Genomic DNA, 17,234 nt, shown 5'->3' with positions numbered 1-17,234 from the left:
ATTCCTGTCTGTTCAGAGGCAAAAACCTGTGCAGCCACAGATGTCCCCTCATGATTCTCAACCAGCAGAGGAAATTTCTGAGGAGGAGTATCTCCCCAGTGAGGATCTACATGCACACATTGGCCATCTCATCCTTGTGTTTAGATGAGGTGATAATTTCTTCCATACCATCTTATCCAGATGACTAGAAGAACTTCTAGGATTTATTGAAAAGAGTAGCCAAAAATGTCAAGATCCCAATAGAGGAGGTGCATGATACCTGACATAAATTGTTGGACATTCTCTACACTACTGTGCCAGGAAGTGTGGCTCTTCCTATTGATGGACCTTGCCAAGAATGTTGGATGGACACTGGCAATAGTAAAACAACTTCAGAGAAATCAGACAAATGATACTATGTGGTAGAAGAATACCTTTTATTCACAGCCAGTATCCGGCTTTTTGGTAATTGTGGTAGCTAACAAAAAGAATACACAATGCCAGCCAAAAATGACTCTAGCCCAAAAGTAGCCAAAATGATGATCTGTTTAGTCATAAATGTTATTCCTCTGTAAGCTTATATTTAGAATGTTAAATGATCAGACTTTTGCTTTCATGTTATGGTTTTCTAAAGTATAATATATTTATGGATTTCTTTGATAAATTGCCGCAAGAACATAGGGAGGAATTTAAATGCCTGATTTCACTGGGACAGTTAGTGATATAATGAACATCTTTGTAAGCAGCTCTAGATGCTGTTGATACTGCCTCACAATTTGTGGCTACTTCTGTATCATGAAGCACACATCTTGTCTCCATAGTTCACGAATTCCCAGGAAAGTTCAATGAACAGTAGAGAATCTTCTGTTCAAGGGCTCAAAGCTATTCAGTACAAAAACTGATGATGCCTTTCACACTTGGAATGATTCTTGTGCCACACTTCACTTCCACGGATGTATACACCTGTACACAAAAAGAAAACAGGAGACCACACACATACGGTAGACAGAAGACTGCGCCATGCATTTTATCAGTGATCTAGAAAAAGAAAAAAAGTGCTACCGCAAGAAGAGACATGGTGCGACAATTATAGCTATATCCTACCTCACAGACACAATCAAACAATCATTTTGATGGGTTGGATGAGAGTCACAATTTAACTACAATGACAGAACTAGTCCTTTCTTCCCCTCCCTTTGGAAAAGCCTCTACTACTTCATGGAACTCCATAGCAATGAACCGGTAGATCAGGAATGTAATTTTAGCAGGTTATTTCATACAGATCCATGCTGCCCGATCCCTGACACATACACCCCACAACTTGTCCCTCTTCAGGGACCCCTTTCTCAAGAGACTGCTACAGCAGAAATTGGAATCACTTTCCTCTTTTAAAGCCATAGAAGAGGTTCCACTGTAACACAGAAGGAAAGTTTTCTATTCACATTATTTCTTCATATCCAGAAAGAAGGGAGAATGGTGGCTAGTTCTGGATTTAGAGTACTCAGTACCTAAGAGTACTTAATACCTTTATTGACCAAGTCAAATTAAGAATGTTCACATTTGCCTACATAATGCCATATCTAGATCCAGAATACGGGTTTGCAGCTCTCTACCTGTTTATTGCCATACACCTGACAAAAAATAAATATTTACGGATTCTAGTGGAACAATACCATTATCAGTACAAAGTTCTGCTCTGCAGTCTCTCTACTGTACTGAGGGTGAACACCAAGGTCTTAGCAGTATTAGCTGTATATCCAGGAAGACAAGGTATAGCAAGTTATCTATACCTGGATGACTGGCTGGTCAGAGGAAAGTTCTCAGCACCATGCATGAAGCTCCATCAAATCCTTCATCTTTTCATATACCTCAGCCTAAAATCACAAAGAAAAGTTATTTTAACTCTAACTCATCAATTAGAATTAGTAGTGGTAGTATGCTCCAAGACAGCCAAAGTATATCTGACCTGGGACAGATACGAAACCATGTCCATGCTTGTCATGCAGCTTCATTTAAATCCAGATATGGTATAAACTTGCTTACATCTACTTGGACACATGGCCTCCTGCAGTTTTGTCACGTAGCATTGTAGACTACACCTACACTAAATGTGGGGTTGACTAAAAATCACTGTATGCACCATGCAGACCCAATTTAGATATGCCTCTGCAGATTCCATAAACTATTCTCTCCTCATTGGACTGGTGGAAAGACCTCAACAAGGTGTGCAATGGTGTACCTTTTTCATCATCCCTCCCAATCAGAACTTTATTAGCCATTCCATCACAACTGGCTTGAGGAACACATGTAGACCACCATCAAGCACAGGGCAAATGGATGGGAGAGGAGATTCACTTACATATAAATGTGTTGGAGCTCAGAGTCATCGACAAGGCTTGTGTCGAATTCTTACTTCTGCTTCAGGGACTAGCTGTCAGTTCTTGATGGACAACACAATTGCCACATTCTGTATAAATAGGCAGTCAAGGGCACAATCATCCCTGCTGTGTCGAGAGAGTTTGGTTATAGAACTGGTGCATTCAGCATCAGTTGTCTCCACAATTCTGCAGAACATTTTAGAAGACAATTTAAGCAGACACTTGGCAACAGATCATGAGTGGACAATCAAGAACTCGGTAATTTGGACACTCTTCAAGATTGGGGTCATTTGTCAATTGATCTGTTTGTGACAGATGGGAACAAGAAGTGTCAGACTTTTTGTTATAGGTCAGAGTCCAGAGTTCCTTTCAGCCATATTTCTCATTTGATGGTCTCCTGCATTGATGTATCCCATCCCTTAATTCCATTGTTTCCCAAGATACTCAGGAAGATCAGACAAGATGCTTCCAAAATCATCCCGATAGCTCGTGCCTGGCCAAGGCAGTTTTGATATCTGGAACTGATGCTATTTCAAATATGTCCTGTAAGAACATTACCTATAATTTCAGTCTTGCTATCCCAAAATAATAGGATAATTTGTCTTTCAACCCATCCTCCCTACATCTTATGGCTTGGCTTCTGGATAGATGTCAGAAGTAGAGAGATCATATTCCCCATTCTGGAGGTATGGCCTGCATTCCTTGATCCTATATTTATAACTTTGAATGTGGCTATAGTAAAATGTATTTTGTTTGAATAGAGCCTGCTTACCAAACACACTTATTTGTTCTGTTTGACTGCTCAATCCTCATCATTTACCAATCTACTAATCTTTGTGTCATCAACAAATTTTATCAGCAACAATTTTTACATTTACTTCAGTATCACTGATAAAAGTATTGAATGCTTTTAGGCCTCAACTGATCCCTGCGGAACAGTGGTGCCAGTCAGAGCAATGTGACGAATAGAGGGCTATGTATATGATCGCTCAACCAATTCTAAGCAGTGGTCCTGTACTAAATCAGTCTGGCTGTTGCTGGAGCAATCTGGAATGTTACTCTGACTGTGTTTTCACAACACCACTGAAATTTGACCCAGCTGCCCCTTCAGACAGATGGAGCGATGGCCGGGCCAACTTTCAGTGAGTGGTGTTCCAACCTGGTGCACAGCATTGCAGTGCAACTCAAATTTGGCCTGACTGCCTCTTCGTCCAGACAGAGGGGCAGCCAGGCCAAATGGTCTTGAGGCCTGACACACAGGGAATCTGTTCTTGTACAGCAGAGCACAGGGGAGCATGCTAAGGACTCAGCTTCTGGAGGGACAAGTTCATGCACTGGTTGGATAAGAGAGAGGAGAGACTCCCTGCCCAAGGGAGACCTGGGATCCCTGTAGGGGGTGGGGGACGAGCAGGGACTGGAATTTTCCCCCTCCCCTGCCCAGCAAGTATGTGAATTGGTGCTACTGATGCAGAATTGCATACAGGATTGTATGTAACTGGTCTAGAAGACATGACTAATATCAACCTTGGGAAGCCTTACGAGTTTCAAAGGACTCTTTTAGACAATGCCCTAAGAGAAGAATGAACTGTTAGTTGAGTAGGTTTCCTAGGAAATCCTTCCCTGCTAGAAAGACCCTCATTTGACGATGATGAAATCTGAAATCTTCCAGTTAGCCAGTTCTGACCAACTTTGGAGGAAGGAAGAGAACTATAGTTATCAGAGTAGCAGCCGTGTTAGTCTGTATTCGCAAAAAGAAAAGGAGTACTTGTGGCACCTTAGAGACTAACAAATTTATTAGAGCATAAGCTTTCGTGAGCTACAGCTCACTTCATCAGATGCATTCGATGAAGTGAGCTGTAGCTCACGAAAGCTTATGCTCTAATAAACTATAGTTATGGAATCCCTGTGCCTACAGTAGGAGGAAATAAAGAGTCTGTCAGTTTTAAGATATCTTTGAATTATTTTCTTCTTCTTAAAAACAAAACAGAATAAATGAAAATATCCTTATTGTCCATCTTATTACAGTCTGTGATATTGAAAATGAGCAGAACAGTTCTTATTAAATAAGCATCATCATGAACTACAGACTCCTCTCTCCAAACCGAATTCAAACAGTTTAAGATTCAGGATCAGTTTGTACAAACTTAAGAACCTTCCTACAATTAACCGTAAACAAAAGGTTTGTTCCTGCTCCTTCTCCCACTGAAGTCCTGGAGAATTTTGCTATTATTCAATGGGAAGAGGACAGGACTTTTTTTCTGTCTTTCTTTGTCCCCTTGCTCAGAGGTGACTGCCAGTCTGTTGGGCTACAGGTACCATGCCATTCAGTTCTTGTTCACTCTGTCAGCTAATGTAATCTTTACACATTCATTAATAGTAGCAATAAATATGCTGCTGACTTCAAATAAAATATTTTCACATTTTAATGTTTGAAAGAAAACTAAGAAAAATAAGTTCATTGTAAAATGTTACATTGGCAGGATGAATTAAATGTGATAAAAGAGGAACGTTCCAGATTAAGTTTAAAATTCTTATTTTATTAAGCATAATATAAATCACATGTGTGATCGTCTTTTAAGATAGTATATAATTTGATCCTTACTTTAAAAATATCATTTAACAAACTGGAGAGCACTCCAGGCTATTTCAAGGATAAGTACCTTTATACCTTGATGATAAGGTGATGATATGACAATTTAAATACCTCCTTGAGACCTCCCTCTCTCAAAATAGAACTTTTAACTGTTAGTAATCCAAGAATATACATCCTGTTTTAGCCAACAAAACTACAATAATCTTTTTCTTCTGTGTTTACTAAGTATCAGAGTGGCTTTTTCTAACACTTATGTCTCTAAAGAAATTAAATGAAAATCCGCATTACTAACTAACCTGCTGTGGGAGCCCTGCAGGAATCCCATCAACAAAGAAGCAAGCACTTAGAAGTAGAAAGAGCTTGCTGGTTAATCAGAAGAGAAGTCAGCTTGTTGGAGAAGCTGTCATCCTTGAATCTTCAATTGATGGGTCATTTCATGCTCAGCAGGGGCTCCTTGCATGAAGTGTAATTTTTACTCTCACTGTTCAATTAGTATGACAGCTTTGGCTCTAATGTGATGGAAGTTTTGACTCTAGTTTGAATTATTCCTCTGACAGTTCATAAAAAAAAATTCAGAACCAAACAATCAACAATAAAACAAAATTAAAACATTCTTTTTAATTGAAAACTCTGCCTGGCTGTTAGCATTTTACTGTTAATGTACCCAGTGAAGTTATATACATAATGGTCAAATTCCACAATTCCTTCTAGTTGCTATAATATTTCTGAATAATAAGTGTCAATTAGTGAGTTTGTTATTCAAAGCTATCCAGACTGTTATAGTACAAAGTATCTACTATCAACTTGAACTGTAAATTCTCAAGTCTACATACCCTCACTATAATTTACTGTATGCTCAAATGATAAATTATAGTTACATTCTGTAATTATCTGGTCTAATTAAAAGAAATAATTTACAAATTTTGTGTTCGACAAAGAGGCATTTTGTACAATTTCAAGAAAATGTTCTGTCTTTTCATTGTTTCCATAAACACTTTTCCATGTGAAAATGTCACTTTGGCAATTTTTTTCCAGTTGAAATTCCTGTGGTTTTTTTCTAGCACATAAGAAATTCCCATTGGAGCAGACATATCAGGAAATAGTAGTAGTCATGAACATTTAGCAGCCATGAATGAACATAAGAATGGCCATAGTGGGTCAGACCAAAGGTCTATCTTCTGACAATGGCCAATGCCAAGTTCCCCAGAGGGAATGAACAGAACAGGTAATCATCAAGTGATCCATCCCTGTCACCCATTCCAAGCTTTTGGCAAACAGAGGCTAGGGATACACTGTCTTGTATTATGTTTAGTACTTTTTATTTGTACTACCGTAATTCCTGGAGAGAGAATTCAGGATTGGGGTCCTCGTTGTAATGGTTATTGAACATATACAGAATAAAAAATAATCCCTAGTCCAAAGTACTTACAATTTAAATAGAGACAAATGTGACAGGTCGATGTAGAAAAATGAAAGGGAAAGACAAAGGTGACCATAATATATTTGCTAAGGGTAATTTACGCATACTAGGTAAGTGTGGTTTGGAAAATGTCAACTAGAGCTCTTAGGCATTACAATTACAAAAATAAATAATAATAATAATAATTAATAATTAATAGAATATATGTGATAGAGAGCTAAATATTAATGGGAATATAACTCCCTTGGATATTTGTGGTTGATGCAAGGAAAGGCAAGTGCCAGAGATGTTCAGAGCAGAGCAGCTTTTTGGGAGAAGACTGTGGACAACAATGCAAGTCACATTTCATACATACAGACAGTGCTGCTGAGTGGCTTGCTGTGTCTCATTACAATTAAGGTGCCACCATGGTAATTCAGGAAACCACAGAACTCTTGATCTGCAGGGCAACAGTGTTCCAAAGTTATTTAAAGAGAACACTCAGCCTGTCTTTAAGTACAACTCACATGTAGATGAGGAGAGAGCAGGAAATGTGGAATAACCCAAGGTTTGAAGATTCATGAAGGAACGCAGACAAGGAAAAGCCACTAGTACTCTTAGCATGTCTTAAACCAGTTGTATGTAAGTGGTGGAGAAACCTAGGTATGGAAATGTGAGCTAAATCAGCCCACAGATGTCTTGTAGGAACTGTTATATGGCAATTTCCTGCAATATCCTGGACAATCCTTATTGAATTAAGTTAAACCTTAAATTTAAGGAGCTCGTTGTGTTAAAAATTCAAATGCTTGTTTCTTATTGTGGGATTGTATGTAACTTGTCTAGAAGACATGACTAATGTCAACCTTGGGAAACGTTATGAGCTTCAAAGGACTCTTTTAGACAATGGCCTAAGAGAAGAATGAACTGTTGAGTAGGTTTCCTAGGAAATCCTTGGGAAGAAGGGAATGCAAATTACCCACCTACAGATCCATCCTTTTGAAGCTGCACCTTGAAGAAAAATCAGTTGTCTAGCTGATTACCAATTCACAGTCTCTTCAAAGACCCAGACTGGATAAATGAGTGACACTCAAATGCATGAGGATGATTATTTTTAGTTAACAGTTGTTATGAATTTGTGACCACAGAAAAAAATTTCTAGGTTTGAAGGACTGCTTACCAGCCAGAGCCCTTTTTGGAGTCAGGGGGTGATCGCCAGTAAATTTATTAGCATGAGTGCAGGTTCTTTTATTGTTTGTTTTATTGTTTTTAATGTTTCCTCTGTAATGCTATCAATTTAAGAATAAATGTGCTTGCTTAGAAAGAGCTATTCGGTAAATTGCCTATTGGTATGTCTACACCACGAAATTAGTTCGATTTTGTAGAAATCGATTTTTAGAATTCGATTGTATACAGTCCATTGCGTATGTCCACACTAAGCGCATTAAGTTGGCGGAGTGCGTCCTCACAACCGTGGCTAGCATCGATTTACGGAGTGGTGCACTGTGGGTAGCTATCCCACAGTTCCTGCAATCTCTGCCACCCATTGGAATTCTGGATTAAGCTCCCAATGCTTGATGGGGCAAAAACATTGTCGCGGGTGGTTTTGGGTACATGTCATCAGTCGCCCCTCCCTCCGTGAAAGCAACGGCAGACAATAGTTTTGTGCCTTTTTTCCTGGGTTACCCGTGCAGATGCCATACAACAGCACGCATGAAGCCCGCTCAGCTCACCATCACCGCTGCTGTTGTGGGCAAGTCTACTGTTGGGGCTGCTGTGGTCCAAGTAGCCAATGCAATCATTGACATTCTGTTATCAAGGGTAGTGACTCTTGGTAATGTGCAGGCCTTTTTAGATTTTAGGTGCATCATATTCCTGTCCTTTGTCACCGGTGAAGAAGTCTTGCAGCCATACATACCAGTCCTGTCCGCGCTCTAACACCCCATAGCACTTCTGTGGTTGACACATGTAACAGCACCAGAGGTCTTGCTCTTTTGCCTTGGCTGAGGTACCTTGCCCTACCAGGACCTCCAAGCATTCAACACAGAAGCACCTGCAGCAGCTGGCATTGCTATACAGCAGCAGCTCCTGCGTGCCTTCGCAGCAGACAGTGCACTAGGACTGCTAGCCATCCTCGTCCATGTATGGCTCCACCGCTTCCGCTGCAACTCTGCTCTCCTGCGAGCTGGAGGCTTCTGCCTCACGCTGCTCTCCCAGCTGGCAGTGCTGCGTGGTCTTGCCTACCCCAGCCTACCCCTTTTTCCCATGGTTCATGAAGCCTGGACAGTAGTAAGGAGCAGTTCAACTATAGGCTGAGCAAGTGCAGAATGGTGGTAGAATGTGCCTTTGGACGTTTAAAAGCTCAGTGGTGCTGTTGGTCAGACCTCAGCACAACCAACATTCCCATTGTTATTGCTGCTTGCTGTGTGCTCCATAATATCTGTGAGAGTAAGGGGGAGACATTTATGGCAGGATGGCAGGTTGAGGCTAATCGCCTGGCATCCAATTTTGAGCAGCCGGACACCAGAGTTATTAGAAGAGCATAGGTAGGCACACTGTGCATCATAGAGGCTTTGAAAACCAGTTTCATGACTGGCCAGGCTACAGCTTTACAGTTGTGTGTTTTTCTCCTTGATGCATGTCCGCCCCCTTTGTTGATTTTAATTCCCTGTAAGCCAACCACCCTCCCCCCTTTGAAATAAAGTAATTATTGTTTTGAAACCATGCATTCTTTCTTTATTAATTAAAAAAAATGAGATAACAGACAAGGTAGCCCGGGTGGGGTGGAGGAGGAGGGAAGCACAAGGCCACATTGCTTATTGTAGCCACACTAAAAATCAAACTGTTTAAATGACAGCCTTCTGTTGCTTGGACCTCCTCTAGAGTGAGGTTGCTGGTGTCCGAAACCTTCCCCCCCCGCCACGTTCTTGGGTGTCTGGGTGAGGAGAGTATGGAACATGGGGAGGAGGGTAGGTGGTTGTACGGTGGATGAAGCAGGGGTCTGTGCTCTTGTTGACTTTCCTGCAGCTCCAACAGACGCTTTATCATGTCCATTTGCTCCCCCATTAGCCTCAGCATCATGTCCTGCCTCCGCTCTTCGCGCTCACTTAATTCTTTCCTGGCCTCTGCCACTGAATGCCTCCATGCATTAAGCTGTGCCCTAACCGTTGATTTGTGTCCGCACTACCCCAAATTTGACCCAGCAAGGTCAATTTTAGCGCTACTCTCCTCATCGGGGAGGAGTACAGAAGTCGATTTTAAGAGCTCTTTAGGTCGACGGAAGGGGGTTGGTTGTGTGGACGCAGTCATTTTTAAATCTACCTAATGCGGCTAAATTCAACCTAACCCCGTAGTGTAGACCAAGCCTATGTCAGTTACAGTGTACATTGTCTCTGAGGAGAAAAGTAAAGCAGGCCAGCTTAGTTAGTCAGACTTTGCTGGGAGTTCACAGGGTAGGCAGGGATCAGTGCAGCCTTGAAATACTGCTGTCAAGAGGGAGAGAGATACATGTCTTTGCCCAAGAAAGGTGGCATCTGGGGAGTCAGAAGTCTGAGTGGGTGCCTTTGCTGGACCATAGATGGGGAGTAGAAGTGCAGTTGTTCTGAACTATGACAGGAGCCCCTCATATGGCTCTCACCATCCCCTCCAGCTAATTCTGGAAGTATAGTTGGCATGTTGCAGGGCCTTTGAAAGTATGATCCTCAGATCTCAAAAAGGGCTTGGAAAACTCCTCCCAACAGACATGAGTGATTACTGTATTTGTGTGTAATATCTTGTATTTGATCATAGCTTATATGTATCTGCTTGGAAAACATTTTTCTCACCAAAGTAGTAAATCAAACTTTCATTGTTTTAAGCTCATTAAGTACTGTACGTAGTGTTGAATTCTCTAGGTACTATATTTGAGAATGGTATATCTCAAGATTTAAAAACAAGTCATCTTAGTACAATGAAAATTTTGAAATCCAAGAAAACATTTTTGTTTGTAGTGTTGTAGTAGTGTTGTTCCCAGGATATTAAAGAGACCAGGTGGGTGAGGTAATATCTTTTAATGGACCCACTTTTGTTGGTGAGAGAGACACGCTTCGAGGTACACAAAGCTCTTCTCCAGGTCAGCTCTGTGCAGCTCGAAACTTGTTTCTTTGACCAACAGAAGATGGACCAATAAAAGATGACAGGTTTCAGAGTAGCAGTCGTGTTAGTCTGTATTCGCAAAAAGAAAAGGAGTACTTGTAACAAATTTATTAGAGCATAAGCTTTCGTGAGCTACAGTTAGTCTCTAAGGTGCCACAAGTACTCCTTTTCTTTTTGCAATAAAAGATGTTAACTCACCCACCTTGTCTCAGTGAACATTTTTGTCACTTTTAGGGAAATACTCAATTTTCTAATGCAGCAATAACCACAGTAAATTACCATCACTGGGGAATTCAACAAGAAATAACTTTGAAGTTTTAATTTGTAGCCTGATATATAGATTATGTATTAATTATATTGATTATTTAAGAATCAAGCTAGCCCTTTGGGCTACAAATTTACACTGGCTGCCTCCCTAATGTTTTATTTGCTTTCTAAATTTTATTTATGTGATACATTTGCATTTTTCTCATGAGTGTTCTTTCTCTGCAATTAAAACTTCATCCTTCAAATTAATACAGCATATGCCTTCAATGGTACAATTAACTAATCTTTGTTTTTAATATTATAGATCTGAATGATCACTCAGCTTTCCAACTCACCATGTAACTCAGCCATTGAATCCACTCGTGGGGGGAAACATGAGTTAGGGAGCATATAAAAATGATGACCTATTCCTTTGCACTTTTTAGATATACATGGTGAATAAACATGGTTGATCTATAAATCAGGATCACTGTATTCTCAGATTTAGTGTCCATTTTCTAGGTAATGGTTACATGAAGCTTATTTGTAGTATAAAAAGAAGAAATATTGTAATGCTGTGGGCCAAATTCTGCACTCACTAATTTCAATGGGTGTTATGCCTGGGGTAAGAAGTGCCAGATTTAGTCTTATATAAATTGTATTTTAAAGGTGACAAATGAAAGGAAAATATAGTGGCTGATCAATACATAATATTGTTATTTATAAAATGAAAGAGTGAAAATATATTTTCAGTGTGTGGATAACTTTTTTTAAGTTAATACCCTATTTCAGTGATTAATAAATAGGAAATTTTAAGAGGCAACATATATTAAACATTACTCTTGTTGATTATTCACTTACACTTCTTATTAAGATTTACAGTTAAAATATTCCTGTTGAGAGAAAAGTACCATTTATCTAATCCAGTTCCTCAAGAAAAAATACTTAGGTGGTTTCAGGAGTCTTCATCTAGCTAATTTAATAAGAGGGTAATTTATATTCCACAGTCAGTAACTTGTGATACTGTTATTACTAAAATTCAAGTAAAAGATCACACAGTCTGCCTTATCTACTGCATACCATGAAATATCTACATATATTTTATTAAATAAAGTTTAATGAATAGTGACCTCTGAGATCTGCAGTTATTTTAGATCAATATACTATAACACATTATTTTCTTAATCACAAAGGTGAGTATTTCATCTGTCTCCAATGGATGAAGATGAAGATTTAACTCTCTGAGACCATTTTGGTTTTCACATTACTTTGGCAGAGCTTTCATAAATCCACATTTTAAATTAAGTATAGCATTTCTTAAATTTACTACTTTTAACCAGCCCATAGCTCATTTACCATTCATCAGTCAACATGTGCTGCTAATCTCTGCTAAAAGATTGTTCATATAATGAACTTGGATTTAAAGGAGCCTTTTAGTGGCTTTTGAGATATTGAGCATGAGTCACATAGAGTTTTAGGACCAAATTTTCAAAAACTGCTTCCAATCGGGCACAAATGATAGAGGGTAAACATCTAATTGCACCCTCTACTTAGATAGTCAGACATTTGAGATGAAATCCTGGCCCCATTGAAATCAATGGCAAACTCCCATTGATTTCAGTGAAGGATTTCGACCCTAAATTCTAAAATGTTTACCTGTCATTGATTCTGGCAGAAAATTTAGAGGCTTGATTGAACTAGATGGTTCATGTCTCATAATAATATCAGAGACAGTTCATTTGTTAGACATCAGCTCACAAATATCAGTCTGGATGTATTGTTTGTCTGGATATCTTAGCTAATTATGAATGCATCCAATGAAGTGAGCTGTAGCTCACGGAAGCTTATGCTCAAATAAATTTGTTAGTCTCTAAGGTGCCACAAGTACTCCTTTTCTTTTTGCTAATTATGACTGGAATTCAAACTAGCAAATATGATCACCAAAGCAGATTTTTAAAAAATTCTTCAGTAGATGATCTTTTTAAAATAAGCTACACCCCCTGAGAGGATGTAGCATTAGACATTCTCCTCTTGCACACTAGAGAAGTGAGAGGAGCATTTAGACTGGAAGATCATTCGGGTAAAATACCAGTCACTCTTATTTGTCTGAACAGCATCAGGCATATCTATGCTGAAGTGTAAATAATAATAATAAAAGGCAAGCACTGATCAGCAAGTATAGTCTTCTGTATCTTGTTTACAACGGTCAGACTGATGGGAAGAACTGGTGGTACTTGGCAGTCCAGCTCTCCTTACATTCCAAACCCTGCCTACCCTCAGTGTTGTTCAGAAGTGAAATCATTAACAGTGCATCAGCCCCATCACTTCTGTGTGAACTACAGCATATATTATAGCAAGGGATCCAGTTTTGATTTCAAGACTTCAAGTGATGTAGAATCCACCATGTCCATAGGTAGATTATTCCAATAGTTAATTATTCTTATTGGTAACAAATTATGACTTATTGCTAGTCTAGACTTATTGCTAAATCTCTTCCCCATGTAGGTACTTGTAGACCATGATCAAGTCAGCTTTTCACCTTCTTATGAACTGAGTTTTTTAAGTCTCTTGCTATAAGGCACGTTTTCCAGATCTTGTCATTCTTGTAGCCTTTTTCTGAATGCTTTCCAATTTTTCAGCATCTTTTTTGAAGTATGTACACCAGAATTGGACATGGTGTTCTGGTGATGATCTCATTAATGATAGAGATAATACTACCGCCCTAATTCTCCTTAATATTCCCCTTCTTACATACCCCAAGGATCACATTCACCCTCTTAGGTACAGCATTGCACTGGGAACTCATGGGAATTACTAGACTGCTGAACAGTTCAGATTAAGGAGGTGTGAATAGCAGTGCAGACCAAAGTCAAGCACTGTAACTGTCCTGTGTGGATGCTGTGGGGATGATCTTAAAGGTTTACGCTAAAAGACTATAGTAGTCCAATCTTGGGACCTTTAAGTTCGTGCCTGCGGCATCCACACAAGGGAGTTATAGTGCAGAACTTTGGTGAGCACTTCTATTCAGACCTCCTTAGTCTGAACTGCAGGGCAGTGTAGACTAATCCAAGTCATTTGATTATCTACCATGATCTTTAAGTCCTTTTCCACATCACTGCTTCCCAGGATACAGTCCCCTATTTTATAAATGTGACATACATTCGTTGTTCCTAGTGGTTAACTTTGCATTTAGGTGTATTAAGAGGCATTTTGTTTGAATGGGCTCAGTTTACCAAGTGATCCAGATTAGTGTGTATAATTAATCGTCTGCATCATTGTTTATCACTCTACCAATTTTTGTGTCATCTTCAAGTTTTACAAGCAATGATTTTATATTTACTTTCAGACCTTTGATAAAGAAATTGAATAGCAATTAATCCATTTAATATGGACTATATTGACTTTGTATGGTGCTAATTTTTTTAATCAGTGTCATGCATAACTATGTCAAATGACTTACAGATGTCTTGGTATATTACATCAACACAGTAACTTATCAATTAAACTTACAATTGCATCAAAATATATAAAGTTTGTTTGACAAGACCTATTTTCCTTAAAGCTATGCTGTTCGACATTAATTATGCTACCACCCTTTAATACTTTACCTGTTAACACCTTTGAGATAAATAAGAGCAGTTTGTACCCTTCAGAGCCGTTGCTTCAAGCACAAATGAAAACACAGTTGTCTAAATTTATATCTAGAGGGTTTTCCTTGTAACTATAAAGACTAGAAACTTTTAAATGTACATTTTTCAAATTGAAGATTAAATAATGCAAAACTGCCGGGGCCACAATATAAAAACCATTAGAGTTTATCCATACGTACCAGTTCAGCATAGCTTAATATTAGCTGAGAGAGTGGCAAAAAAGACCTTTTGTTGAAAACTTTTCTTTGGTCTCACATTAGTCCTGCATTGGGGTATTTCACAGGATCAAGTGTGGGCCTTTTGTTAGCTTTATCTTTGTCCAGTAAAGAGCTAGGTATCAGGCTAAAGATGTCACAGTGATCATTACAAAAGGTAAATTGCATATGAATTTGCAGTGCAGTAAAGGGTATGTGGGTTTGGCCAGCATGTCCTGTCACAGAGCTTTGAGGTAATAGCTCCTCTGAAGCACTGTGATCCAGTGGATTGAACATTGGACTGGAAGTGAGAGGCTTGGGTTCTAATTCCAGATCTTTCACTAACTTTAGAGTCATAAAGAGAGTAATTTGCTCATTTTCCCTTCAGTTGATGTGGATAATGGTACTAAGCTCTGGTCTACACTACAAAATTACTTTGGAGTATCTGCGTCCCTTAGGGGTTTGAATAATCCACAACCGTGAGCAATATAGTTATACCAGTCTAAGTGCCAGTGTATACAGATCTATGTTGGCGAGAGAGCTTCTCCCGCTGATATAGCTACCACCTCTTACGGACATGGAGCTATTAAGCCAACAGGAGACCTCTCTCCTATCAGCTTAAGAGTCTTCACCAAATGTGCTATAGCGGCCCAGCTGCGTTGGTCAGCTGCGCCAATGTAAATTTCTAGTGTAGACCTGCCTTCCTCTCTTTTCTTAAAAGAACTTTGAGAAAGGTAAGGTTTTTTGTTTTGGTTTGATTTTATGCAGTTCTAGTGACACCACAGTAGGAATACTCCAGAAGGATATTGGTGAATTATAATACAAACTATGATACCTATAATATCTTTTCTTTTATAGGGAAGTCGATCAGGATTCTGATGGTCATGTCAGCTTCAAAGAGTTTGAATCTGCAATGAATTATGGACAAAATGAAGTATCACAACTGCACTTTGCCTAAAGTGTATTCTCTGGTAAAAAGATAAGATATTTAAAAATCAATGAAACTTCAGTTTTTTCAGCTAGCACTCTTACTATAAATGCGGCCCTGAAGAACTGCCTTTGAAGCTCTACAGTTGTCACAGTTAGGGTGTATTCATTTGTGTGTGTGTAATACTGAAAATATTTGAAATCTAAATTTCAATCCACAATTTATCCTTTCAGAGTAGCAGCCGTGTTAGTCTGTATTCGCAAAAAGAAAGGGAGGACTTGTGGCACCTTAGAGACTAACAAATTTATTTGAGCATAAGCTTTCGTGAGCTACAGCTCACTTCATCGGATGCATTCAGTGGAAAAAATACAGTGGGGAGATTTATATACACACACAGAGAACATGAAACAAATGCCCCTCTGCCATGTACATTGGTCAAACTGGACAATCTCTACGTAAAAGAATAAATGGACACAAAATCAGACGTCAAGAATTATAACATTCAAAAACCAGTCGGAGAACACTTCAGTCTCTCCGGTCACTCGATTACAGACCTGAGAGTGGCTATCCTTCAACAAAAAAAACTTCAAAAACAGACTCCAACAAGAGACTGCTGAATTGGAATTAATTTGCAAACTGGATACAATTAACTTAGGCTTGAATAGAGACTGGGAGTGGATGGGTCATTACACAAAGTTAAACTATTTCCCCATGTTATTTCTCCCCTCCACCTCACCCCCCACTGTTCCTCAGACATTCTTGTTAACTGCTGGAAATGGCCCACTTTAATTGTCACCATGAAATGTTTTCCTCCTCCCCCACCTCCTGCTGGTGATGGCTCATCTTAAGTGATCACTCTCCTTACAGTGTGTATGATAAAACCCATTGTTTCATGTTCTCTGTGTGTGTGTATATAAATCTCACAAAAATTATGCAAATGCAAAAATTATTCCAAAATTTCAAGGCAACTTTTAAATAGCTGGTTTATCTATGGCAGTGGTTTTCAACCTTTTTTCATTTGAGGACCCCTAAAATATTTCAAATGGAGGTGCAGACCCCTTTGGAAATCTTGGCCAGTCTGCAGATTCCCAAAGATCTATGGACCACAGGTTGAAAACCACTGATATATGGCCTGGTCTACACTTAAAAGTTAAGTTGACATAACTATGGCACTCAGTGGTGCGAAAAATTGAGTGCCATAGCTATGCCAATTTTACCCAGGTGTAGATGCAGTTTGATCAATGGCAGAATGTGTCTGTTGACCTAGCTACCACCGCTCAGGGAGGTGAAGTTCTTACGGCAACAGAAAAACCCCTTCCATCACTGTAGACAGTGTCTATGCTACAGTGGCATAGCTACAACACCATAAAGGAGGGGTTCAGTGACCAGACGACTAGCAAAGTTGCCAGAGACAGTAAAGGGGAAGGGATGCAGATCAGGATAAGTAAAGAACACATCAGATCTGCTGACCAATTTGAATGAATTCAAATCAGTGAGGTCGGATGCTATTCACCTGAGGGTGCTGAGAGAATTAGCTGTAGAAATCTTGGACCCACTGGCAATAATAGTTACAAACTAATGGATGACAGGAGAGGTACTGGAAGACTGGAGAAGGGCTAATGTAGTGCCCAACTTTAAAAGGGGGAAAAGGAGGAGCCAGGAAGCCATAGACCAGTCAGCCTGACTTCGATAGCTGGAAAGCCAGTATAGCAATGTATAAAACATTCAATTTGTGA

The 17,234-nt window shown here is 39.4% G+C and overlaps 1 protein-coding gene across 3 annotated transcripts in view; it reads left to right on the top strand.

Moving 5' to 3' along the window:
- EFCAB11 (EF-hand calcium binding domain 11) overlaps positions 1-17,234 on the top strand; it is a 184,651-nt gene that overhangs the window by 125,937 nt on the left and 41,480 nt on the right. For 2 of the 3 annotated variants that reach the window (XM_038407090.2, XM_038407089.2), the window contains exon 6: positions 15,429-15,541. In XM_038407090.2, coding sequence (XP_038263018.1) covers positions 15,429-15,528 — 100 coding nt within the window. In that variant the 3' untranslated portion in view covers positions 15,529-15,541. Of the gene's footprint in view, positions 1-15,428; positions 15,728-17,234 lie in introns of those variants that run through there. The other variant, XM_043517815.1, reaches the window with a different exon arrangement.

The sequence above is a fragment of the Dermochelys coriacea genome, chromosome 6 (genome assembly GCF_009764565.3).
Source record: "Dermochelys coriacea isolate rDerCor1 chromosome 6, rDerCor1.pri.v4, whole genome shotgun sequence".
In the NCBI taxonomy this organism is placed as follows: Eukaryota; Metazoa; Chordata; order Testudines; family Dermochelyidae; genus Dermochelys; species Dermochelys coriacea.
This window is presented reverse-complemented; position numbering and strand designations above follow the sequence as displayed.